The sequence below is a fragment of the Lissotriton helveticus genome, chromosome 5_1 (assembly GCF_964261635.1).
Source record: "Lissotriton helveticus chromosome 5_1, aLisHel1.1, whole genome shotgun sequence".
Taxonomy (NCBI): domain Eukaryota; kingdom Metazoa; phylum Chordata; class Amphibia; order Caudata; family Salamandridae; genus Lissotriton; species Lissotriton helveticus.
Window position 1 is genome coordinate 1,954,204,768 of NC_136065.1, and position 26,563 is coordinate 1,954,231,330.

Consider the following 26,563-nt stretch of genomic DNA (forward strand, 5'->3'; position numbering starts at 1 on the left):
AGTGAGTGCAGAGTAGTGAGTACAGTAGAGTAGTGAGTAGGACATCACAGGCAGCAGCTGTGCAAGCTTCTTACACTCACAAGGAGACCACAGGCAGCTGAGGTGCAATCTTCTCCCACTCACAAGAACGACATCACAGGCAGCAGCAGTGCAAGCTTCTTACACTCACAAGGAGACCACAGGCAGCAGAGGTGCAAGCTTCTCACACTCACAAGAAGGACATCACAGGCAGTAACGGTGCAATATTCTCACACTCACAAGGAGATCACTGGCAGTACACACCACATGAACACACTCCATAACACATAGCAACAATACATTGGCATTTACAATGCCATTAGCTCAAACTCAAATAAATCCGAGCCCGATTGCATTTCTAATGCTTGTTTCTTTGAGTGCCTGTCCATCCTTACAATGTTGTAATTGGGTGGGACTAAGAGGTGTAGGTAGGGCGAAGAGGATTCCTTGAGCCAACATTCCGTCAGGATCGCTAAGTCCGATTTATGTCTCAGGGTGAGGTCGGCGACATCAGATGCATGCTTTACTGCTGATCGGCAGTTTATTAGGAGGCCAGTTAAAAAAGGGTAGGAGTGAGTGTCAGGGGTAGATGCAGAGATGGGTACTCTAGCTAGGTTGCTATTAACCACCCCTCTGACCCTGAGGGAGGCAGATCCGTTGGGGTTGGTTGCCACTGAGCGGATAGGGTGTTCTTCCCTCAGGATTGAGGGGTATGGGGTTGTCAAGGTGGATTCATAGCTAATGATAAGGTCAGACACTTCTTTTTCCGTGAGGTCTGGAGGGATAAGCATGCCAGTGGTGAGTTTCCAGGTCTGGAGAAGTTCAATGATTTCTTCCTCCGAGAGGTGGCAGGGTTGCTTGCGGTGGCGCAAGTGTCTTAGGGATAGTGGAAGTGGGTGAAGGAGTGGCTTGGCTGGGGGATGAGGGTCGTGTTCTGCGAGAGCCGGACATTCGAGAAGGAAAGTTCGGTAATGTGAAGGAGGTGCTTTAGGTCCAGGATGGATTTAATGGATTCTTAGGGTTAATTCAGTGGCTCTGTGGTGGAGATTATCAATATCTCTAGGAGAGGTGGGTTCAGACAGGCAGAGGGTCAGTTACTAGGGAGCGATTCTGATAGGGTGTACTGGTGACTTGGGGGTGAGACGTAGCGGGCCAAAGGTTGGTTTCAGGTGAGCGGTTCGGTCGGAGTGTTGGGGGCTAGGTCGACTTGGGGGTGAGACGTGGCGGGCCAAGAGCCGGTTTCAGGTGAGCGATTCGGTCAGAGTGTTGGGGGCTAGGTCGATCGTCCCTAAGAGAGGGAAAACCTTGCATGCAGGGGGCTGAAACAGTGGGAGTGATTCTGTCGGACTGGGTTGGCCGCTTAGTGGTGAGGTTAACTAGACCGTAGTTCTGGGCCGTATTGGAAGTGTCCAAGGTAGTGCTGTGGGCCCTAGTAGGCGTTTCAACAGCCCAGATTACGTGGGCAGGAGTATAGGGATTTGGGGGTGCTTCTGATAGCTGGTGGTGGATGTGTGATAGCGGGTCTAGATTGGTTCGAGATGTGGGTCCTAGGGGGTGTTTCGGAAGCCGACAGAGCGGGGAGCGCTTGTGGGTCTAAGTTCAGTGGTATGGGCGCGCAGTGGTTGGCCTGCGTGACTAGGCCGGGTCGCCCAATGACGTGATCCCTGGCAAGTGCTATGCTCGTAGTTATGTGTCGAAGTGAAAAAATAGTGAATACGGCCACTGACAAATTAATCTTTTCCATCCTTATGCTGTACTTATAGGGACTACTGAGGTTTATTAGGCCCCGCTTCCCATTCCAAAACATCTGCAAAGAAATGTACCGTCATCCCTTGCACCACTTAAAAACTACATGTAGCACTCCTCCACTCTGCATCATTTCTCACTTCCCTTCACCACCTCTTTAATAAACTGCCTTGTACATCATTAGGACCACTTACTACAGATCACAGATAATAAGGCACAAAAGTTTCTAAATATACTACTCGTAACACTCCTAAAAGTGTTCCTGAACCCTCATACCAATTAAACAGTGTTCCATCCATCCTCACTCCCAAAGTTTGGGAATTTAACAGCAATTTAATTCAATATTCTACCCCAATTTCTCATGTTGACTACCCTTTGCCCTATCCAGCCATCGCACACCATCACACTCCAGCTAAACAGTACATACCAAAGCTTGGCTCTTTCCAGCCTTCTGCTCTGATATTTGCCATTGAGTCGAATAGTTGAATAGACAAGCATTGGTAATGCCAGTCGGGCTTGCTGACCTTTACATTCAATCAAGGCTATTTGGTATTGCCAATGCTTGTTCATGGTAATCTTCTAATGCCTGTCAAGATATATGTTGTGTCTTCTACATTTCCGCAACAGTTTTTCTGGTGACTAATATGTGGCACTGAAACGCAGCAAACTGAAGTTGTTTCAATGTGGCTCAGTTTTCTTAGATGCAGTGGAGTTTGGAGCAGGATAAATAATAATCTTCTCAGGGCAAAACCAAAAATCTCCTGTTTGTGGATCAAACACAGGAAGAGGAAAATGCAAAATAATAAGAGCACTGATTGACACGAAAGCCAACCAGTCTCGAGTAACAATTAGATTTGTGGTGTATTGTATACAGTGCTGTGTTCGACAGACAGCTGGACTGTATTTAGCAAAACAACAACAAACATTGGCATAGCCAATAGGTCTCGCCTTTGGGAACCTTATAAGTGCTTAACAATGCAACAGTTCATGTTGTTGCACCAAGGACATTGTGCTGCATAACTAAATACTTATAAGGTCCCAAAAGCGAGACCTATTGGCTATGCCAATGCTTGTTCTTTAAGGTCTATGGTAGCCCATAAATAGAGACTATTGCATGTGAGTGTAAACTAGCTGGCATTTTAGGGAACGTTCTAGTGGGTTGTGTTTTGAGTGAGGGGATAAAGCGTGAAACTTTTATACAGAACTATTATTATCTTCTTCCCCTTTTCACAGACCTGCTACATCTGCGAAGAGCAGGGGCGAGAGAGTAAGGCCGCATCAGGTGCCTGTATGACCTGCAACCGACATGGCTGCCGCCAAGCCTTTCACGTCACCTGGTGAGTATCAACAGCCTGGCTCCCGTGAGGCTACACTTGAAGGGAAGCGATTTCTTGGAAAAGGAAACATTTTTTTGTGATTTTTTAGAGCACATAGGAGAAGAGTATATGTGCACCACCATTAAAAGTATATGTTCTAAAAGTTCATTGAACACAATTGTTTGTTGGTGTAAGAATGATTAATAAAGCATTTCTCCCAAAAAAGTAAAGCTAATAGTTAATTTTCAAAGCAACTTTCCCCAGGTCCAAAGCACATACTTTTCGATTTTCAGATTTGCCACACAGGCATTCATAGGCAGCGTGGCGACATGCAAAGACGTGGGCAGGCAGTGAGACGGAAAGAGTATTTGGGCAGAGAAGTGCAATGTTACTGCAGCATATAAAGCTCTCGCCACTCGTATTTTGCCTTTTTCCAAGCGTTTATTACGAGAACTTCCTTCCATTTACATTGTTATGTTGTTCTTTTATCAACATTTTTGAAAGTGAAATATTTTTTATTGTTCTAAAAATGTTCATAGTGTGTTTTATGTGTGGATGGATGAGCAAAGGACTATACCGCTCTTTATTTGTGGGTGTCAGCTCAGGCTATGCATATTGTTTTCTGAAGAGCATTGCTAGCTAGGTAAATAGTTGTGATATGCTTTTCTGGGTCTGAAAGGTATTCTATGGTTTAGTATGTTTAGGGTTTTCCGTTTTCATTAAAAACTGATTAAAACCCATAAAACAACACCAATATGGTAATGTTTGTTTTTCTGTAGAACTGGAAAACGGATTCTGCTGCACGTTTACTGCTTTGGCGCCCTCTGATGCAAAACAGTATAAATGCAGCCCCTACCTCTTAGCTCTTTTCTGTGATGATTGCTCCCAGTATGAACCGCTTGGGTCATGCTAAGGCTCTTAATATGCCATTGTGGTCATCTGCAAGGTCCCAGGGCCCTAGGACCTATTTCCACTCTGGGTTGGGTGCATGGCTCACATCATCTGGCTTCAACTGTTGAGCATGTTGCTGTGTAGTGGTCAGCAGGTTCACATCCAAGCTCTATGCAGTGTCTAATTCCAAGGCAAGGAGCTCCTCCATGATTTCATCTCCATCATTGAAAGCAGTACATAACCTTGCTTTCTATCAGTTCAGGTATCAAGAATGTGGCAACAAAATCACTGTGCATATAGATGCCTCCGGAATCCATGTCCTCCCTTAAAAACCCATACCCAACACTCCTGTTCTTAGGTTTCCATTATGATGGACCTTAAACAACATCCCACAGACCCAGACCAACAGCGTCAAATAAACTATATTCCTGTTGTGAACTGCACATGCAAATAATCCAAGGCAACTGGCAATGTTATATGGCTGATAGGGTCATTCTCGACATTGCTAAGTTAGCATGAGCTCTTCTGCCATGATGCTGCTTTTGCGCACATTGCTACATGGCTTTATTTTCCAAGACTCTTTTTGTGCATTTCACATGAGAACTATCTGCTTTCTGCGTTCTCTATTTATTCCTGGAGTTTAGTCTGAACATGATGTGCAAGGTCGATAAACATGCCCCTAGTTATTCTATTCGGGTCAGCCCCTAGCACCTAGACAAAACATGCTAAACACAGCTGCACTGCTGGAAAACCCGTGCTTTGATATTACGGGGATGCATGTTGTTCACACACACTTGGAGATAGACCTTTCCTTGGAGAAGAGCTATGCTGTTCCTACGATGTAAACCTACCATCTAGGCTCTAAGGTATGGGGTCTGATGACAAATCCCAGAGATCTTCCTTTGTATAATAAACTTCAACTTATCAATGGGATGGTGGTTAGGCCTTATAGTCCTTTTTCCACTGTAAGTATGTAATGACATCCCCCTTTATATTGTATGGTATTGTAACAATGCTATCTGTTTTAGGTTTACGCATTTGGCTGCTCGTGTTCTACATTATAGAGCACGATAGTTAAATAAAAAATAAAAAATTTTAACTATACAGTGACTGACGATCTTTATTGTGGACAAGTATGAGTGTGCGAGCGAAAGGGTATGTCTTGCTACCGGGATTCCTGAGAGATTCAGGAGTGTTGAGTTCTGGGTTGTCTAATCATTTGTAGCTTCGCGATTATGTAGTAGAACGAATGAGACACTATAACTAGTCGGTTTTGGGATATTGGGCACTAAGGTGGTAGGAAGGTACAACCCCTAAATCCAGAGGTACTGTTTTCCTGTGTATAGTTCTGTGTATGTGCAGAATCCCCACAACATGGAGCCGCCAACGTTTGGTCTGGTTCTTATCTGCAAGACTCCTGAGTAGTGCTTGAGCTTGTCCACAATCCCCTCACTTCTGTTTTCGGAGACAGTTGTGATAGTGTAGCCTCCAATGTTGTGCTTTTTTGGGCTTGTGCTTGCGTTGCAGTGCGCAGCACAGCTTGTGCAGTGTGAGCCCTTTTGTATGGGGTTTTGAAAGCTGACTACATGTTTCTACGTGTGATCAGGCTTTCGCCATCAGGCATTGGCTTTCGCATGTTTTTTTTTTTTAAAAGGCACGCGATTGGGCAAAGTCGGACGCATTTCCTGCCTTTGCAACTCCCATTCCCGCGCAGTTCGCCTCGCTGCCGCACTCCCTCCCCCCGCTCCTCTGTGGTGCGCGCGCACCACTGGTTGTAAATTGCATTAGCTGTCCTCTCGACTCTCCGTTAATGAGGTGCCACGGCCCCTCTCTATCGATCCGTTTGGCGATCACTAGTTCACCGCTGCTTGTATCCACCAGGAAGTACTGCTTCTTGTCCTTGGACACCACTCGGGGTCCACGGGCTTTCAAACGATCCATGCTGATCCCCAAATCCTTAGCAATGTTTCCGATAGCGGCCCCTTGCTCGAGCTCCTCAGGGACTGAGTATCTGATCTAACCCAGAACAGAATCCCAGAGAAAGAAAAGCAGAAAGCACCGCAGCCCCCACGGTTGCCAGAGCCTCTCTTTTGCTTCTGCCATTGTAATCGACTGTAACTACCAGTCAGTGACGGTGTTTCTCCAACCACCTCGTTCAGCCAGTACGCCGCTGATTATCAAATGCAATTCATTCGTATCACAACGCTTTCCTCCGCAATACCTGGTGGGGATTCAACTGCCAGACTCAGCGAATACGTCTGATGCAGCTGAGCAATACATATGCTTGTTTTGAAGCATCTTTACAAGTAGTCGGTATGTACTGCCATCTTGTGGTTTCTGGTTTTAATTGCATTAAAGTTAAAAGCTTCTCACAATGTATTTTACAATGCTACTTTTTTTCTTGAACTGATGATGTTGTTTTCAGCTACTGCAACAACTAATTGGGTTCATTCGGTGTAGATCTGAGTACACACACACGTACATCCAGGACAAAAATCCTAGCTAACTTCCCTGAGATTGGTATTCTTTCCCACGTGTACACGCAGTTCCAGGGGTGACAGTGCGGCGGGGCAGGATGTGACTTCAATGATACTGATAAATTTGGGAAATATTTAACTTATCTTCACCTTTGTGTCATTACAGAGTAGCGCTTTATTGCGGCACTCCTGAGGTTGGCTTAGAGTAACTTTCAGCTGAGAGTCTGTCTGTGAACCAGCCCCCAACCCCCCCCCCCGTCCCCCTGTCCATTGGCTTGGAGCGGCCTCTCTTAAGGCAGTGACAGGTCGGTCGATATAGCTAAGAGCCCGAGTCCAACAGAAGCACCAGTGGTGTAACACAGGCCCCCGCAGCTCCTGTGGAGCGGTGGGGGGGGGTCGTGTTCCAGGGGCCATCCTCAGCACAGTACTCTTCCGGTAGAGCTCCTTAATGGGTCCGGAAGAGGGGCTCCTCCACGTACCTTGCAGGTGGGGACCCAAGTTTCGTTACGCCAGAGAGAAGCACGCGCACCTGCAGCATACTGACATGTCCTCCTTACGTGGGTGACTTCTCACTCAGCCTTAGGGGGCAGTTTAGAAGCATCAGCATTTTAATGCTTCCTACTCTGCACTACATGTTTACCTACACCCACAACCCCTGTCTATTTTTTGTTGTTAAAGTTTTATATAGCTGGAAGGTGGCTCAAATGCTTTCCAATCGCCTACCTTGAATAAATATACCACTAGAGTCCACGCCCTCCTTCCCCTACATCCTGGCGCACCGGTGCAGCCCCCCCTTCCGAGCGGAATATTGACACCACGCAAAACCCCTTTCTGTCTTGTTGACAAAGCAAATATTCATGACAACAACACCAGAGTCGTTTTATTTCATTTTAGCTTAGCATTTTCGACTGTCGTGCCCTTCCAGTAAGGACAGTACGCAGTATGTAAAGCAAGAGTCCTACAAACTAAACGCTAAAAGTGAAATAATGTGAGAGATAAAAAATGGAAACGGCAAAGTAAACAGAGCTCAAACGATAACATTCACCTTTGAAATATGAGGTGGTCGTTCAGCGAATGGTTAATGGAGGGTTCATCTGACTGCATGTGAATCTGCTCTCAAGAATTAATGGTGGGCCTTGCAGTTTCCTTCATCCTCTATTTTGAGCACAATACATTGTTTTATTTGGATCGCAGGTCTTTCCATTTGTGTCACTCTGCCTGCCATGCACTTATGTTCTTTGCTGCCATGATAAATTGTTAATAAGAAGCCTTACGTGTGCCACCTAAAGGCGACACCCCGTGAATAGTGTTCACACAGTGGCTGACCGCCTGCGCCGACGACCTCGCGCCACTAAAGAACCCTCCCAGCAGACCCAGAAGCAAGAAGGCATCCTGGTTCACCGACGACCTCAAGGACTCCAAGAAGACCTGCCGCACCCTCGAGAAAGCCTGGCTCCTCGACCGGACCGCCGACAACATGACCGCCCTCAAACATGCTACCCGCAAGCACCACCAGCTCATCCGCACCACCAAGAAGAAATCCCTGAAGGAACGACTGGACAACAACACCCACGACAGCAAAGAGCTCTTCACCATCGTCAAGGAGTTCTCCAACCCCAGCACCGGCACCAACGACATCACGCCGTCACAAGACCTCTGCGACTCCCTCGCCTCGTTCTTCCACCGCAAGATCGCCGACATCCACCACAGCTTCGGCGCACCGCCCACGCACCCAACCGTCAAACCAACGCCCCCACCGCCACCCTTCGCACCTGGACCACGGTGACCACCGAAGACACAGCCCGCACGATGAACACCATCCACTCCGGATCACCGACCGACCCCTGCCCACACCACGTCTTCAACAAGGCCGACTCCACCATCGCACCCCAACTCCGGAACATCATCAACGCCTCCTTCAACACCGCCACCTTCCCGGAGAGCTGGAAGCATGCCGAGCTCAGCGCCCTCCTGAAGAAACCCACAGCGGACCCCACCGACCTCAAAAACTTTCCCCCATCTCGCTCCTCCCTTTTCCTGCCAAAGTCATCGAGAAGATCGTCAACAGACAGCTGACCGCCTTCCTCGAGACGAACGGATCCCTCGACCCCTCGCAGTCCGGCTTCAGAGCCAACCACAGCACCGAGACTGCCCTCATCGCAGCCACCGACGACATCCGGACCCTGCTCGACAAGGGGGAAACAGTGGCCCTCATCCTCCTGGACCTCTCCGCTGCGACACGGTTTGCCACCGCACCCTAGTCCAGCGCCTCAGCAACATCGGTATCCAAGAGAAGGCACTGGAGTGGATCATCTCGTTCCTCGCCGGAAGAACACAAAGAGTCCGCCTCCCCCCGTTTTGCTCCGAGGCCACCGAAGTCATCTGCGGAGTCCCGCAAGGATCTTCACTCAGCCCCACCCTCTTCAACGTCTACATGAAACCTCTCGCAGCCATCGCACGCCAGCACAACCTCAACATCATCTCTTACGCCGACGACACCCAGCTGATCCTCTCCCTCACCAGAGACCCCGACACCGCCAGAACCTGCCTACACGAAGGGATGAAAGACGTCGCCGAGTGTATGAAGGACAGCCGCCTGAAACTGAACTCGGACAAGACGGAAGTCCTCAGCCTGGGACGACTCCTGGTGGCCCCCAGCCTGGACTCCTCCCTCTCGATGACCAGACAAGTCAACACCGTCTCCTCATCGTGCTTCAACACCCTGCGCATGCTTCGCAAGATCTTCCGCTGGATTCCGACCGAGACCAGGAAGACTGTCACCCAGGCACTCGTCACCAGCCGACTGGACTACGGAAACGCCCTCTACGCCGGAACCACAGCCAAGCTGCAGAAAAGACTCCAGCGCATCCAGAACGCCTCCGCCCGACTCATCCTGGATGTCCCCCGACGCAGCCACATCTCCAGCCACCTGAGGAACCTGCACTGGCTCCCCGTCGACAAGAGGATCACGTTCCGGCTCCTCACCCACGCACACAAGTCTCTCCACGACCTGGGCCCCAAATACCTCAATGACCGCCTGACCTTCTACACGCCCACCCGCCAGCTACGGTCCACCAGCCTCGCCCTCGCAGCCGTACTACGCATCCGAAGAGCCACCGCCGGAGGAAGATCCTTCTCTTACCTGGCTGCCAAGACTTGGAACTCTCTCCCCATCCACCTTCGGCTGACCCAGGACCATCTCGCCTTCAGGAAACAACTCAAGACCTGGCTGTTCGAGCAGTGGCATACCCCCTCCCCCCAAGCGCCTTGAGACCCTCCCGGGTGAGTAGTGCGCTATACAAATGGCTTGATTGATTGATTGATTGAATGGTGACAAAAGATTCTGGATTGTCTACTGCTGGTGACTGTTAGCAAAGCAGGGCTGGGCGAAGAGAGCTGTTTAGGTCTCGCCTCTTAATGCGCATGCGCATTGAGCGAGACTATAGGGGCTTGGGTTTACCTAGACTGGCGATTTGATGCTGTGCCCGTGCGCTTTTAGGTCAATGCGCAAGCGCATTGACCTAAAATGCGCGTGCACATCATCAAATCGCCATCTGTTCCCCAGCAGCACTCCTCCCACTCCTTTGAAGTGAAGCTTAGCTTCACTTCAAAGGCCCCTGCTGCTTCACACTCGCCGCTCTCCCCTCTCCGCCCGTGTCGCATTTCTCCTCCCCCCTCCCCACAGCAATGCCCTCCGTCAAAGGCTTTCACGTCTTTTCTTTGATGTATTTACGGTGCAGTAAAGATAACATTTTATTTGCAGATTTACATGCAAGTGTGTGCAGTGTCTATGTTTTTGCCTGCGTTAAAGACTGTTCATTGATCACACGTGGATGCATTTTTTCACTTTGAGCGCAATAGTTACATCAAATGCCGTAAATGAAACTTGTTAGGACAGAGGCTTAAGAGAAACAAAAACATAATTCCTTTGTGCAAAGAATTAACTAATATTTTGCAGTGTGTGCTTTTTAAGATCACCAGTTAAAGTACAAACGTTACCTTCTGACTCGATTTTATAATACTACTTAGAGAGTTCTTCTGCCTCTCAGCTTATTTATGGCACTGTGGTCCAAGATATTTCGTTGTAAGATCTTCTTTGGGCAGGTTTTGGCAACACGTACTGCTGAATAACACGTGCTTCTCTGACACAAAAGCCACTTTGACTTTACCAGTGCTTGTTTGAAATAAATTGCTCAAGAATTTCCTTACTTTACGATCTGCTAGGTACATTTTGGCTTGTTTTCTTAGTGTTCCTGTAGTGATATGGCCGGGAAGTCATAAGGCATCTGAGCCGGTTTTCTTGCCCTGTTGGGCGAGCAACGGAACTAAACTGACAGCAGGCTGATGCTTGTCTTGGAAATCATGCAAGGTGACATCCGCATCTCCTGGCAACTACAGCCCTCTCTCCTCGCTGCTGCTTTTCACAACCCTTCCCTCCTACCCACGCTCGCTGCTTATCATCACAGACAAGACGCACACCTTGCGCACATTCCAATACACTCCCACCCTCCATTACCAGCATCGTTCCCTGCTGACTGGCCACAAGCATCAGTCCCTGGTGTTTCCTGGAATTTGCACATATTGTTACCCAGCTGCGGCATGTTTACTGTTCAGTCCTTAGTTTATTATAAATAAATACATGCAGTTTTTCTAGGGTGCCAGTTAAGCCAGAATTACATAATACCAAGGCTGCCTTAACAGTGATTCCACCAGGAGCCTCATTTTTTTCCTCCACTCTACATTTCAAATCTCAGTTTTGAAGGTTCTTTTTCACCCCTAATTTCTCCATTATGCCATTGCCTGTAGTTGTTTATAGCATTAGTAAAGTTACATGTTTAGTTTTGTCCTTTTTTGCATGTAAAAACTTTACCATTAAAAATTAAAAACAACATTAGGTCACTATCCTTTATTTATAACATTTTACACCAAATTGTGACTTTGCACATCAATACATGTAAAAAAAGGACAAAACTAAACATGTAACTTTACTAATGCTATAAATGTAACATTTGGTAGATTTATAACTATTCAGTTTACAAAAAACAAAATTAATACTTTTATAATTTGAAAAAATATAAACAAAAAAAAAATGTACATTTGCAACACCAAAAGGTCAAACTTTTCTATTGCGAGACCTATTGCATTTTCAATGCTTGTTTTAGGTCGCCGGCCTCGCGCCCTCGCAATTAGCGGCAGGCGCTGTGTCACTGCAGCGAGATGGCAGGGGCGGTCGCCCATTACACCCGCAGCGCCGTGGCACTCCAAGCCCTCGCTTACTTCCAGCCCAGCCTGGCAATTAATAACCTGCTATTTTTATTTTCTTGTTTTTTTTAATTAAATGAACTTGAATAGTTTTTTTTTTTTTTATTGTAGGGGCTGGGGGGTATGGGCAAGCGCAGTTGCTACTCTTGCCTTCCCAGAAAAGGAGAACGTTCAGTTAGCGCCCACTGTGAAGCGAGCAGCCTCTTGACGCTATGCACTTATTGGCTGTCCTTGAGATTCCAGGAGGGATAAGCCTCACACTGCAGGTTTCGGATTGGCACTGTGTCATAATGTTGTGATAAGTAATGCTTTGCTGGTGCCTTTGACTTCGTTCCGGTCCATTTATTCATCTTTGCGCCAAATACGCTTTGGTTTTCTCTTTCACGCGATGTTGAAAAGGGTGGAGGGCTATTCCTGCCTGAGGAAAAGGTAGTCAAGGCTTCAGGAGGCAGCACTGAGGCGCCTACCAGCGGCATGCAAACTTTCCAACTGCAGCATTGCACTGTGTTGTATCGTTTCTATAGCATGCCATACCTCTTGTCGGGCCCCTGAAGCGCCTTGCAGAATAGGGATCGAGGTTCTATTTCTGAGGTGCCCGGATAAGAGAGAGGCGATGGTAGCCGCGCCATCAAGACTTGATGGTGATGCACATGTGATGCCCAGAGAATGCTCCAAGCTTGACGCATTGGAGTTTGATCATGTTTTACGAATTTTTTTCACAATTATTCTATTAAATTGGTAATGTTTATGTATGTTTAGACTTATCTAAACATTGCAGTTAATCATCCAAAGAGTGATTTTTGGAAATGGGGGTAGGGTTCTAAAGAATATTTTGAGTCCCTTCCCTTTTAACACCTTCTCCCAGATAGGATATAAATGACACAGATGTTAGTGTCTGGGGGAGAATGTTTGCATTGTCAGCATTCCGTCCATCATTTGTTTGCTGTAACACAGGTGTTAGTGATGGCCATTTCAGAGCAGCTTACTGCTGCTAATTTTTTATGCTGAAAACAAAGCACTGTTATCAGCTAACTGGCTTCTTTAGGACAGAGCACTATTTTCTTTAATGAGTTTCTTTTACTGTTACCAGTCTATCTGCACCAAATTGACTATTAAACATAACCTGCTCCGCAACATGTACAAATACACCAGCTGTATTGCAGGGGCGGCTGGTGACATTTGAAAGTGGTGGGCGTAAACTAATTTGCATATTGCACCGCAGCGATCGAGCGCAGCGAGCGAGCCCGAACCACCTTGCATCCATCCATACATCATTCATGCATCCACCCATCCATCTATCCACCCACCCACCCTGCATCCATACATCATTCATTCATGCATCCACCCATCCATCATGCATCCACCCATAATGCATGCATCCATCCATACATCATTCATACATCCACCCATCCATCCACCCACCCATCCTGCATCCATACATCATTCATTCATGCACCCATCCATCCATCATGCATCCACCCATCATGCATGCATCCATGCATTCATCCATCCATACATCATTCATGCATCCACCCATCCATCCACCCATCCTGCATCCATACATCATTCATTCATGCATCCACCCACCCATCCATCCTGCATCCATCATTCATGCATCCATCATGCATGCATCCATCCATGCACCCACCCATCCACCGAACAATCATTAATGCACCCACCCTGCATCCATCCATCATTCATGTATTTTTATGACCATATAAAAATAAATTATGGACTCTAACAAGCCTTTAGGATCGATGTTGAAGGATGTGCCAGGTTACATCACCCCTACCTTTTTATGCTGGAAACCTTCTACCGCCCATGTATTTGCCATCCTGTAAGCCCTAGGTATGTACTATACAAATTCACATACAAACATACACCAACATGCATGCAATAATAAATGCATATATCATGCTATTCCGCCTCTACCGTTTGTTAACATTTTGAAATTTTATAACCTTAGTTCAAAGAGTACATTATATTTGTGGTGACAAAGTTGTTAACTCATTTTCTGGAAAATGTTTATAAAATGAAATCTGTTGAAGGCTGTTGTTGCAACTATCAAAATAGAAATTCTGAGAATTTTTACATTTCCAAAACCCCATGCCGTGAAATAAACGGGCGACCTGGAATAGACGCACACATTTCTACAGCAGATGCTTTAACACACTGAACTATCTCAAGTCATTTGTGCAAGCTAGTTTACTGGAACACCGAATAACACATACTCTTACCTTGCTGCCGGTCCCGGTCCGCGCCACCTCTGGGCTCTGCTCCCCACACGTCACAGGCTCACAGCGCCCCTGGCCAATCCTGGCGCCAGGGGCACAGGTACCCTCTCGCCCGCAGCACGCCCATTAGGGCTCCTGATGGGCATGCGCAAGGCCGCAAAAACACAAGTGCGCATGCGTGGGCACGGGTAAAAACTCACCCTCCGTCCCCACGCATGCGTACTTGTGTTGCCGCCTGTTCAATCATGTCAATGAATCAACATGACACCCGCCCGGCGGTCTGACGTCATGTTGATTCATTGACATGATTGTCATGAGGGAGCTGCGGGCGGCGTCGGGCAGGGGGGGCTACGCCCCCACGCCCATCTGGACGAACCGCACCTGCTGTATTGATTGTGGAAAATACTGTACTATAAGCAACCATAAGTTAAAATGCTGTGTTGAAAACAGCTATTGAAGTCACACTGTTGTATTAATGTATATTGATGTCCAGTCACGCACACCATCTAATGTCGTTACAAACTGCAGAAAAAAATGACACAACTGCTCATGTATTTGTTTATTAAATGCCAATAAAACAGATTTTAAAAAAAAAAGAGCTTCTTCTACTGCAGGCATGACATGATTTCCTGCAACATTCAGCGCTTCATGTGCGCTTTCACTTTCCAAGCATCACGGGACAATGGTGGCCGCTTCTTTGAAGTGAAATAGGTCTTGCATTTACAAGATTTGGAGCTATTGGCATTGTAAATGACAATGCCTTTTATTTATGTGTTAATTATCAAAACAGATAAATAAAAGGCATTGTCTTTTACAATGCCAAAAGTGTAAACTCTCACAAATGCGAGACCTATTGCATTGCACATGATTTTTTAAATTGTTTTAACAAGCTTGAATTTTAAAAGGTCTTTCTCTTAACCATTTGTTGTGCTGCCATAAATAGGTTGATGTCCTCTATCATTGTTTATGGCGGGTGCCATAACACCTCCTAACCGCGCACCGCTCAGGGCTTATTTAAATCAATATGGAGTACCTGATGCAGGTGTTGCGCTTACCTTTGTTGTAGAGGCGGATCCAGCTTTCCGCTTCTAGGTATTTTATTCTTGGGTCACCTTTCCGGCATTCGATGGAACAGATAATTTGTTTCACAAGTATAATGCTACCTTGACTCAGCGGGAATATAGACCTTATAGAACTCTTGAGGTGTTGCAGGGATTCTGCTCATACACAGAACTGTGCACAGAGACCCAGGACCTCAGTGAACTGTGGTGGACCAAAAAACTCCCCTCAGTACCTAGAACCCCTAACCGACATCAGTGTCACATTAGCTCTTCGTCCTATAGCAAAGGAACCAATGATTAGACAACCCAGAGCATGCAACTTAGGTTACTCTCAGGAATGGTGGGAATCAAGAACACTCTTTTGTTTGTTATTCTCATACCAGCCCACTACATGGATAAAAAGAGACACAATAAAATTTCAAATGTTTATTTTAACGACGTGCTCTAAGATGCAGTATTTTTGCCAACATAAGCAGACATATGATTAAAAATAATACAAGCAGCATTGTTACAATTCCATAAAACACAAAAGGAGAAATCATATTATAATGATAGGGGACACAGGTCCTATAGTGCCAGGTATTCCACCCTCCCTAGCTAGGAACTAGGTGTTCAAGGCATATGAACTGCAGATTACACACTGTTGCATAGACCGACATCTAGTGTTGGGCCCGGATGTTTGCACTTGTTTTTGTCCTGAAAAGTTCTTTGGAAGTCACGAGATAGGTGACTCCTCCTTTGGATCACATTGCGCATGGGCATCAGCTCCATCCTCACATTGTTTTTTCCGCCATCGGGCTCGGATGTGTTTCCTGCGCTCCGGTGTGGAACTGATTCTACTTTCGGCACGCAATCCTTCACCTGTTTTCAACGGTATTGTCTCGAACGCGAACCCCTATCGACGCGTGTCTCAACAAACGTCGACGTCTTCGATTCCGGGCGTCGACGAAGGCCTTCGGGCCTACTTAGGCCTCATCTTCTAGCTCATGGAAAGGACACCATTTAAGAAGTGTCCTCAATGTGGGTCAAAGTTTTTTCCACACCGATATCCATGAGGTGTGCAACCTTGGCCTCTCACTGGAGCACGAGGCCAGGGACTGTTCAGCTTGCGCCTCCTTCCGCTCCAAAAAGACAATTCGGGACTGACCAGCTTGACAGACCATGGCTCGCTCGTCATCTTCGATCCCCAACGACATCTTTCAAGAGGGCGTCGACGTCCCAGAACAGGAGCGGGCCGAAGAAGGCGTCAGCGACTCCGAAGTCGAGGACTCAGACGTCGAGCACAGCGGGTCGTAAGTACACACGTGGACCCGACCCTTCCTCGACACCCTTGAAAAAAGGTTTCGGTCACACCCTCGTCTTCGGTCCCGGGTGCATACCAAGAGACTGCTACCCATGACCCGCCTTCGGTAAAGAAGCCTACTAAGCCTTCAGGCGACTCGGGCTCGAGTCAGCCTACCCCCGGTGCCGACACACACCAACCGGCACAGAAAAAGAAACCGTCCTCTTCCTCATCCACGCCGACCGCTGTTTCGATATCCAAGCACTCGGTGCCGAAGACTGGCACAGGATTCTCGACACCGAAGACACACTCGGAGCCGAGCAAAAAACTGCCACCAAAGGGCACCGACTCCCATACCTCGGAGCCGAAAAAAGCCTCGGAACCGGAAAAAACACGTTCCGTCGGCCAAAGACACTGCGAAAGGTCACAGTTCGAAGCCTAAAACAGCTACCGAGTCGGTGCCGAAAAAACCTCCGGAGCCAAAGACCTTGACACCGAAGGATCTGCCTTATACAGAAGAACTATTTCGGCCAGATCCTACCCAAAAGACTCTTATGAAAGATCCTACAACTGGTCAAGTGGCTCTTAGCTCCAAAAAGCGGCCACTAGATGCGCCTGCACCGGCTCCTCATCCTAAACAAGCATTTACAATGCAATGGTTTCGCCTTTTGAAAAGTTAGAGCTATTGGCATTTTAAATGACAAAATTTGTATTTATGTGTTGGTTTTGAAAACAGATAAATAAATGGCATTGTCATTTACAATGCCAATAGTTTAATCTCTGGCAGATGCCACTCATCAAGCTGAGACACTCAGCTGCAGTCACAACTGTGGTTTGGAAAAGACACGGACGAGAAACGAGAGCCCCTTTCAACAGCACTCGCCCACTCCCCTGACAAAAGTAAACCAGACACGCAGCTGGAAAACTAAGCAGAGCGCAGGCGTAAGTGCAAGCTCCAACCAACTGGAAACACCGGAGGCTACAAGCATGAAGGAGATAGACAAGAACCCCACACAGCCCACAAGCCGCACGCCGACAGCCAGAGGCATGGGAAAATATGTGGCAACCCTTGGGACCGGGACCATCTGAGGCAACGGCCGCAGAGAAACCGGGCCAGCAAGGTAAGCCCCCCCCCCCCAGGCAGAGTCCGTCCACGCCGGGCCGCAACCAGAGCCCACTAAAGCAGTGCAAAAAAAAAAGACCCCAAGTCGAGGGGGTGGGTGGATGGAAAGCATACAGCAGCCCCGGGGAAGGCAGTGAGCGGCTTGCAACACAAAGCGGCAAAAATTATCACGAGGCAGGAGCCAAAGCAATCGGCGGGCAAAAGCGGCCCACGCACGACAAGGGCAGGCAGCCACTGGAGCGACATAAAGGGGGCCCTCACAAATACGAGGCACAATGCCCACAACCTCCCGCAGTGGGTACAACGTAGCACTGAGGTACAGCAGCCGTCACAACGCCAGCACCGGGCCGAGAGGGTGGACTGGAGCGGAATGCAAGAAACCCCATAACAAAGCCTGTAGCCCTCCCGGGGGCCGAAGGGACCCCGACAGAGAATGTATCCATAGTGCGGTCCAATAACCGAGAGGTGGGGAGGGACTCCCAGGGCTATGTGGAGCAGTGAGGCAGCCGAGTCGAACCACAGAGCCCGCTAAAGCAGGGCAAACGGCCCCAGAAGCTGAAGGAAACGCACAGCTCACCACAGCAACGGGCACACGGACAGCGGGAGGGGGGACGGCACACGGACAGCGGGAGGGGGGACGGCACACGGACAGCGGGAGGGGGGACGGGCATACGGACAGCGGGAGGGGGGACGGGCACACGGACAGCGGGAGGGGGGACGGAGGAAGGCAGGACAGCAGCAAGCACTCACCAGAGGTCAGGGCAAATGACAAAATAAAAGGCGGCCAAAAAAAAAAAGTAAACGCCCACCGCTGCATGACGTAGGCAAAAGCCTAAAAATCTCGGGAACGCCCACAAATCTGCTCCGGCTATGACGGACAGATCTCTGTTCCAATGGCTAGCCTCCATTTATGCAGCTAGCCAATGGAACAGAGGGGCGGTGACCAAGCCACACATACTGTAAACATAAGATTTCGCCTGCGCCGAAAAGCTCCGCGGTGCGCAGCTTTCGACGAGGCGATACCTAAAAAGAGAGACATTGCAACCTCTCCATTAAGGATCCCTTCTCCTCCTCCTCCTCCACCACATCACTCTCCTACACCATCCCCTATTCCAGTAGAAGATGATGCTGATGTGGATAACACCTCTGATGATACAGGGGGAGGTGCTGATGAACCACTAGGGAACCCTAGTCCTCCTGACTCCCCTAACCCCTGGGATGATTATAACACCCCAGATGTCCCTAATGTTCCTCAGGATGATATATACCCCTCCAGGCCTTCCCCCCCAGAGGACACCATGGACTTTTGCCAACTTGTCCATAGGGCTGCCCAATACCATGGGGTTGACCTACACACAGACCCAGTGGAGGAAGATTTTCTCATGGGCACTTTCGACTCCACACAAAGGTCCACTTCAATTCTACCCATGCTTAGTGGGGGTCATTAAGCATGCACCAGAAGTATTTAAAGATCCTGTCAGGGCTCGAGTCCTCAACCCCCGGATCGAGAAAAAGTATAAGGCTGTCCCTACAGATCCAATCTGCATTAGAGGCCCTGCACCACTAGACTCCCTTGTAGTCTCCAATGCGCGAAAAAGAGCCAATTCCCAAACATCAGGTGAGGCCCCCTCACCAAATAAGGAGTCTAAACTCCTTGACGCCTCTGGCAAAAGAACGGCGTCACAGGCAGCAAACATATGGCGCATCGCCAATACTCAAGCTCTGTTAGCAAGGTATGACAGGGCACATTATGATGAGCTGGAATCCATAATGCAACATCTTCCAGACAAATATAAAAATAGGGCCAATGAACTCATACAGGAAGGTAAGACTATCACCAATACCTCCATCCCTTGTGCCCTAGATGCAGCAGACACTGCTTCAAGGACAATGAACACCAGTGTCCTTTTGCATAGACATGCCTGGCTACGTGTTTCAGGTTTTAAACCCGAAGTTCAGAATTTCATCCTCAATCAAACTAGAAGCTATCAAAGAAGGGGTTACAGGGGTAACAATAACAAAGGCAGAGGTAAAACTAACAACTCCCGATCTGCCTCCACCTCTACCCAATGACTTCCCTCCACTTCCCCCACATCATTCCACTCCAGTTGGGGGAAGACTGCAACAATTCCTTCCTGTCTGGACCAACATCACATCAGACAGGTGGGTACGACAAATAATTCAAACAGGTTACTGTCTCAAACTAATATCTACCCCCCCAAACATACCACCCAAGCAGCGTCCAATGTCACAAGAACATCTGTTACTGCAAAAGCAGGAGGTAATATCCCTCTTACAAATAAATGCAATAGAACCAGTTCCCCTGCACCAACAAAACAAGGGAGTTTACTCCCTGTACTTTCTTATCCCAAAGAAGGATGGCTCTCTAAGGCCTATTCTAGACTTCAGACCCCTAAACATATACATACAGTCGGACCATTTCCACATGGACACTCAACAAGTCCTTCCTCTCCTTTCACAAAACGACTTCCTTGCTACCCTAGATCTCAAGGATGCATACTTCCACATACCCATTCACTCCGCTCACAGGAAGTATCTAGGGTTCGTAATAGACGGTCAGCAATATCAATTCAAAGTACTCCCATTCGGAGTCACAACAGCACCACAAGTGTTTACCAAATGCCTAGCAGTAGTGGCAACACACTTAAGAAGACAGCACATTCACGTCTTTCCATATCTCGACGACTGGCTTATAAAAGCCAGCTCATACAGCCAGTGTGTACAACACACTCATGCCACTATCAAACTTCTACACGACCTGGGGTTCACAGTAAACCACACCAAGCCCCATCTGCAACCGTCCAACATATATACCTTGGTGCCACAATAAACACCTCAAAAGCGCTGGCGTATCCCTCTCCTGTCAGAATAGCAAACATGCAAGCTCTTCTCACAAAATTTCAACCAGAACACTCCCTTCCAGCTCGAGTGTTCATGCAACTCATAGGGATGATGGCCTTTTGCATATTCATAGTGCCTCATGCAAGACTCCAGATGCGTCCCCTTCAAGAGTGCTTAGCACGACAATGGAACCAGGCTCAAGGTGAGTTGACAGATCTTGTGTTGGTGGACGGTCGTACTCACCGCTCTCTGCAGCGGTGGAACACCAAAAACCTTTCCAAAGGGCGACCGTTCCTAGAGCCAGTTCCTCAGACAGTCTTGACAGCGGACGCATCTTTCTCCGGCTGGGGAGCTTACCTACTGCAACACACCATGCAGGACAGGTGGACACCACAACAAAAGTTACTCCACATCAACCACCTGGAGTTACTAGCCATATTCCTAGCCTTAAAAGCATTCCAAAAGCAAATATCAGGCAACACTGTATTAGTCCGCACGGACAACATGACGGCCATGTACTACATACAGAAACAAGGTGGTACACACTCTCTGCAACTCTCTCAGCTAGCACAGAGTATATGGCGGTGGGCGATACCTCAGAACATTTTCCTCTTAGCCCAACATGTTCCAGGGGTACAAAATACCATGGCAGATCAGTTAAGCCGCCAGACACAACAGATCCACAAGTGGGAACTTCATCCACAAGTTCTTCAACCGTTCTTTCAGATGTGGGGACAACATCAGATAGACCTCTCTACCACCCACGAAAACGCCAAATGTCCAAGCTTCGCTGTCAGATTTCCACACCCACTGTCCAAAGGCAATGCGACATGGATGAACTGGTCAGGCAGATTTGCGTATGCTTTTCCGCCTCTCCCACTCATTCCACTAGTAGTGCGTAAACTACAGCAACATTCCCTAACCCTCATTGTACTTGCTCCAACTTGGGCCAGACAACCGTGGTACACCACATTGCTAGAACTTTCCGTAATACCGCACCAAAAACTATACCTATCTCCACGCCTCTTAACCCAGAACCATGGAGAGATCAGACACCCGGACCCAGCTTAGCTCAACCTTGCGATCTGGCTCCTGAGGTCCTAGAATTTGGTTACCTTAACCTTCCTCCTGACTGCATGAACGTGATTAAAGAAGTTAGACGTCCAACCACCAGAGCGTGCTATTCCTCCCAAGTGAAAACGCTTTGTAATATATTGTCACAACAACAATATCAATCCCCCAGATGTGTTTATTCAACACATCATAGGCTACTTACTACACCTCCAAACATGTAACTTAGCCTACATGTCTATTAGACTGCATCTTGCTGCCATGGCAGCTTATCTACAAAATAGACAGCATCTATCACTTTTCAGAGTACCTGCTATGAAAGCCTTTATGGAAGGCCTTAAAAGAATAATTCCTCCCTGAGCACCACCTTCACCTGTATGGAATTTAAACATTGTTCTCACACTGCTAATGGGACCTCCCTTTGAACCTCTACATAAATGTGAGTTACAATTCTTAACATGGAAAGTTCTTTCCTAGTAGGTATTACTTCTCTACGAAGACTTAGTGAACTACAAGCACTAACCATTCAGGAACCTTTCCTGCAGATGCTTCATAATAAATTTGTTCTCCGAACTAATCCTAAATTCCTTCCTAAAGTCATTTCTCCCTTCCACCTCAATCAATCTGTGGAACTGCCCGTATTTTTCTCGCAGCCACAAACAGTCGCAGAAAGAGCTCTTCATACATTAGATGTCAAAAGAGCATTGCTATATTACTTTGAGAGAACACAACCCTTTCGTAAGACCAAACAACTTTTTGTGTCTTTCTCACCACCGCACAAAGGCAACCCTATATCAAAATCTGGGATAGCCAGGTGGATTGTCAAATGTATACACATTTACTACCACAAAGCTAAACGTACGTTATCTGTTCCTCCTAAAGCCCACTCTACAAGAAAGATAGGGGCTTCGATGGCATTTTTAGGGAACATTCCCTTAGATGACATCTGCAAAGCAGCTACATGGACTACACCGCACACATTCAAAAACACTATTGTGTAGATGTGCAAACTATAAACAGCAAGCTACTGTGGGCCAGGTTGGACTCAAAACACTATTTCAAACTACTGCAACAGATACTGGTGGTCGCCGCTAACGGAGGGTACTGCTATATAATCTATGCAACAGTGTGTAATCTGCAGCTCGTATGCCTCGAACGGAAAATGCTACTTACCCGTATGCATCTGTTCTTGGCATGTAGTGCTGCAGAGTTACACATGCCTCCCCGGGACGTTTATCTGTAACAGTATTATCTTAATTAGATACAGCTTACATGGACATCCTTCCTTTTTTCTTGCAAAGCTCCATTATTTCCCTAATGGCGAAAAACAATGTGAGGAGGGAGTTGATGCCCATGGCAATGTGATCCAAAGGAGGAGTCACCTATCTCGTGACTGCCAAAGAACTTTTCAGGACAAAAACAAGTGCAAACATCCGGGGCCAACACTAGATGGCGATCTATGCAACAGTGTAACTCTGCAGCTCTACATGCTAAGAACAGATGCATACTGGTAAGTAGCATTTCCTTTATAAAATATAGAAGGTCTCTTAGGCTTGAATAGGGGACCCCATACCTCCAAGAACAGCAGAGGTGAATCACATCAGGATCTGCAAGAGCTCTCTCGCTCTCTGGAAACTGAATTTTTCCAAGTGCCTCAAATCATGCATGCAGGGCCATATTAAAGGTGCCAGAATTTCAGTTAGCTGCAGCTGTGTGTATGTTGTGTCTAAGCGGGAGCCGATCAGCCCGAAAAACAGCTAAAATTGTTATGATAACCTTGGAGGCTTTAGCACTCACTGTGCAGATTAAGGTTGCAGTGTAAGTCTTGGGATGTTGAAAACAAGCCATTCTCATGTGAAGATATTCACAAGGTTAAACTTGCAACAACAGTTACATGCAGTGTCGTGTGCAAAAGCGGCAAAAGGGGCAAAATTGCGTTTAACTTCTAATAAGCTTATGCTAACTTAGCAATGTGAGCACGCAGGGGCCTGCCTTCACTACAGAGGTTCTGCTAACAGCTTGGAAACACCAAATAGGGTTTAATGGCGCCCTTCCTCACCCGATAACACCGGTCCGTTTAGGCCCCTTATTTATAGATGGGCCATTTGGCCTGTTTTGGCTGGATACACGGCGCACCCAACCTATCTCACTGCTTCAGTCGCAGAGCTACGCATATGACACATTTCATTAATATATATTCATCGTGCTGTTATTCAGTTCATATCTCGCAACTTCCAGGTGGGATCACCGTTGATGGTTAATTCCGTGATGGGCAAGTGTCCCCAAAACAAGGATGAACTTCCTCATTGGCTTCCCGAGAAATTTGGGCAACTCAAATCTTTTTTTCCAAATACCACACCTGTGGAGAAACACAGGATTATGACAATAAGTCTACCAAAGAACCTGGTTCCTGAATTAGCTGATTGTAACACTTGGGTTAAAGTGTTTGCAGTGGTGTATTTGATGTGTTTCGGCACCCCCCTTCGCGCTCTGAGACCGTCTGCCGGTGAATTACGCGCGCTATAAATGCATGAACTAAACTAAACTAAACTAACCGTTCTCCCATCCATGATAAAACGTGTTCAGGATGAACTTGGGTTCGAATCAGCCTGGAGTTGGGAATGAGACTGGTGGGGGTTTTCGAGATTGTTTGCGAAATGATCTTTGCAAATGTTAAGGGTGATGTTGTAAGCTTACAAGTGGCGCAACGCTTGAATGAATGAATTTATAATTTATACCGCGCACGAATGCCCAAAGGCGTCTAGGCGCTACCGCGGAGGAGGAATATCATAAGATGAGAAAAAAAATCAGTGCATGAAGAGCCAAGTTTTTATAGCCTTCCTGAAAGAGAGAAGAGTTGTATTGTTCTTGAAGGTTGTGGCAGACGCAGACAAGCAACATGAATTGACAAAGATTATTGCTAAAGCTTATAAAACCATAGGGCGCAATAGTCTAGGAATCAAACCTTTTACTCAACCACAAACTTAAAGCCAACAAAAGGCCCAGACTGATAAAGATGGGCCCCAAGAAGACCTGGAGAAATAAAAAACAGGGGCAGCCACAACAGAAGCAGGGTTTGCGTGCTTGCTGGTTCACCGACACCTGAGTCTTCTGAGCGTACTTATGACTTGCGCTATCGCGTGAAAATTAAGACTCCTGATAGATTTCAAATACCTGATCAGCACTCTCCTTGTTCTTTACAGGACATTTCAGACTCTCACATCGGTGGTGGAGAGCGCCAGGATCGTGGCAAATGTCTGACCACACAGCAGGGACGAGATCAACCTCTACAATCTGACATTAAAGCCAAACAGGAGGATCTGCCTCGTTTTAGACCATGGTGTCAGAAGAAGAAAGTTGCTGCTTTAACAGCAAAATATGCCTCAGATGGTGAGAACAAGTGTTCTAGACTGGACATGGGCGGTGACTCTGCTCGACATCGCAGCAGAGGTTACCATAGTGCGGGAGGCACTGCGTCCCTGTCTGGAGGCGGGAGCAACTGATTCTTTCATTACAGTAGAAACAGCAGATACACAAGTTGCCCCTCCCCCCCCCCGGATAGACTCTATGAAATTGTCTTCCAGATTGAAGGTGATATACAGTGTACAATCACAGCATTTGTGGGGGGAAATCTGAATTCCTCTTATAACATTTTGTTAGCAGAGGCAGATTGGCCCCCACCATTTGTGCTAGCCTCTCTTAGAGGGCAAGATGTGATACTTCCGAGTTTTTTGTGTTACATGCCTGAGGAGCATGCAAAAGCTTTTGCATCTGAGTGGGCTTCGGCCCTTGCCCCAGCACTGTACCGTAATCAGGTGGGCTGAGATAGAGATTCCCCAGCACATGAGATCCCGTTACGGTCTATGCCACAGCCACAGCTGCAATATCCAATCAAACGAGAAGCTAAGGCGCCAGTTTGTGATATTCTGACTCAGAGTATCAGGGAGTGATTGAATCCTGTGTATGAACAATGAATAATCCTCTTTTTCCGGTTTCTAAACCTGATGGATCGTACCGCATTGTCTTAGAGTATCGAAATATGAATAGTCATTGTCGTACATTTGCGGTACAAAACACACACAACTCTGCGTTAGTGAACACACTAATTTGTAAAAAAATACAAAACTACACTGGATATATCCAATGGTTTCTATAGTCACAACTTGGCTCCTGAGAGCAGAGCCTGGACAGCCTTCAATCCCGTCGGAAATCAGAAAAAATGTACATGCTAGCCTATGGGGTATAAGAATAGCCCCGGGGCTTTTGCTGCACGTGTGAAGTCTTTGTTAGACTGCATAGACCCTGATGCGTTCTCGTACGTTGATTTTATTTATCTGACGGACGATGAACTGATGCCACATCTTGTCCGTGCCGACCGCATTATTTTATCGTTTGCCTACTATGGACACAAATTCAATTTTGCAAAATCACACATCGCACAATTAACGGTGTTCTTTTTGGGCTACAAGCTCAATTATGAAGGTAGGGGGTTAGCCCCCCACTTTCTGGAGAAATGTGCACAATTGCGACCTTCTACACTGAAAAAGCTTCAGTCTTTGCTGGGATTTTTTAATTTCGGGAGGACATACATTCCCGAATACGCCCAGTGTAGCAAGCCACTATATGTGTTAATACAACCAACATTTTCTTTGGCCAGCTGGCTTCCGAAACATACCTCAATTCTGCTATCTTTGTAATCAGATTTGCTTACTTGATATTCCGACTCAGAGTATCAGGGGGTGATTAAATCCTGTGTATCACCGATGAATAATCCTCTTTTTCCGGTTTCTAAACCTGATAGATCGTACCGCATTGTCTTAGATTATTATCGAAATATAAATAGTCATTGTCGTACATTTGCGGTACAAAACACACACAACTCTGCGTTAGTGAACACACTAATTTGTAAAAAAATACAAAACTACGCTGCCACTGACGCGTGCCAATACCATGAACCTGGTGATACATATAGTACCAGGGGCGGTGGGTTTCACTTACTTGACGTTCAATGAGGGAGACACAGTACCTATTGCATACAAATCACATTTATACACATCAGCTGAAATGCGACTTTCAAATATTGAGAAAGTTTTGACAGCGGTCCAAATGGCGATTCTGAAAGAACGCTCCAGCTGTCCAGCCTGCGCTTCCTTTCGATCCAAGAAAACCATTCGAGATCGAAAGGCCCGTCGACACATCATGCAGAGATCATCTCCGGAA

General features: G+C 47.2%; 1 protein-coding gene across 3 annotated transcripts in view; it reads left to right on the plus strand.

Moving 5' to 3' along the window:
• MLLT6 (MLLT6, PHD finger containing) overlaps positions 1–26,563 on the plus strand; it is a 767,712-nt gene that overhangs the window by 168,936 nt on the left and 572,213 nt on the right. For all 3 annotated transcript variants that reach the window (XM_078645616.1, XM_078645614.1, XM_078645615.1), the window contains exon 5: positions 2,998–3,101. In XM_078645616.1, the coding sequence (XP_078501742.1) occupies positions 2,998–3,101 (104 nt within the window). The remainder of the gene's footprint in view (positions 1–2,997; positions 3,102–26,563) is intronic.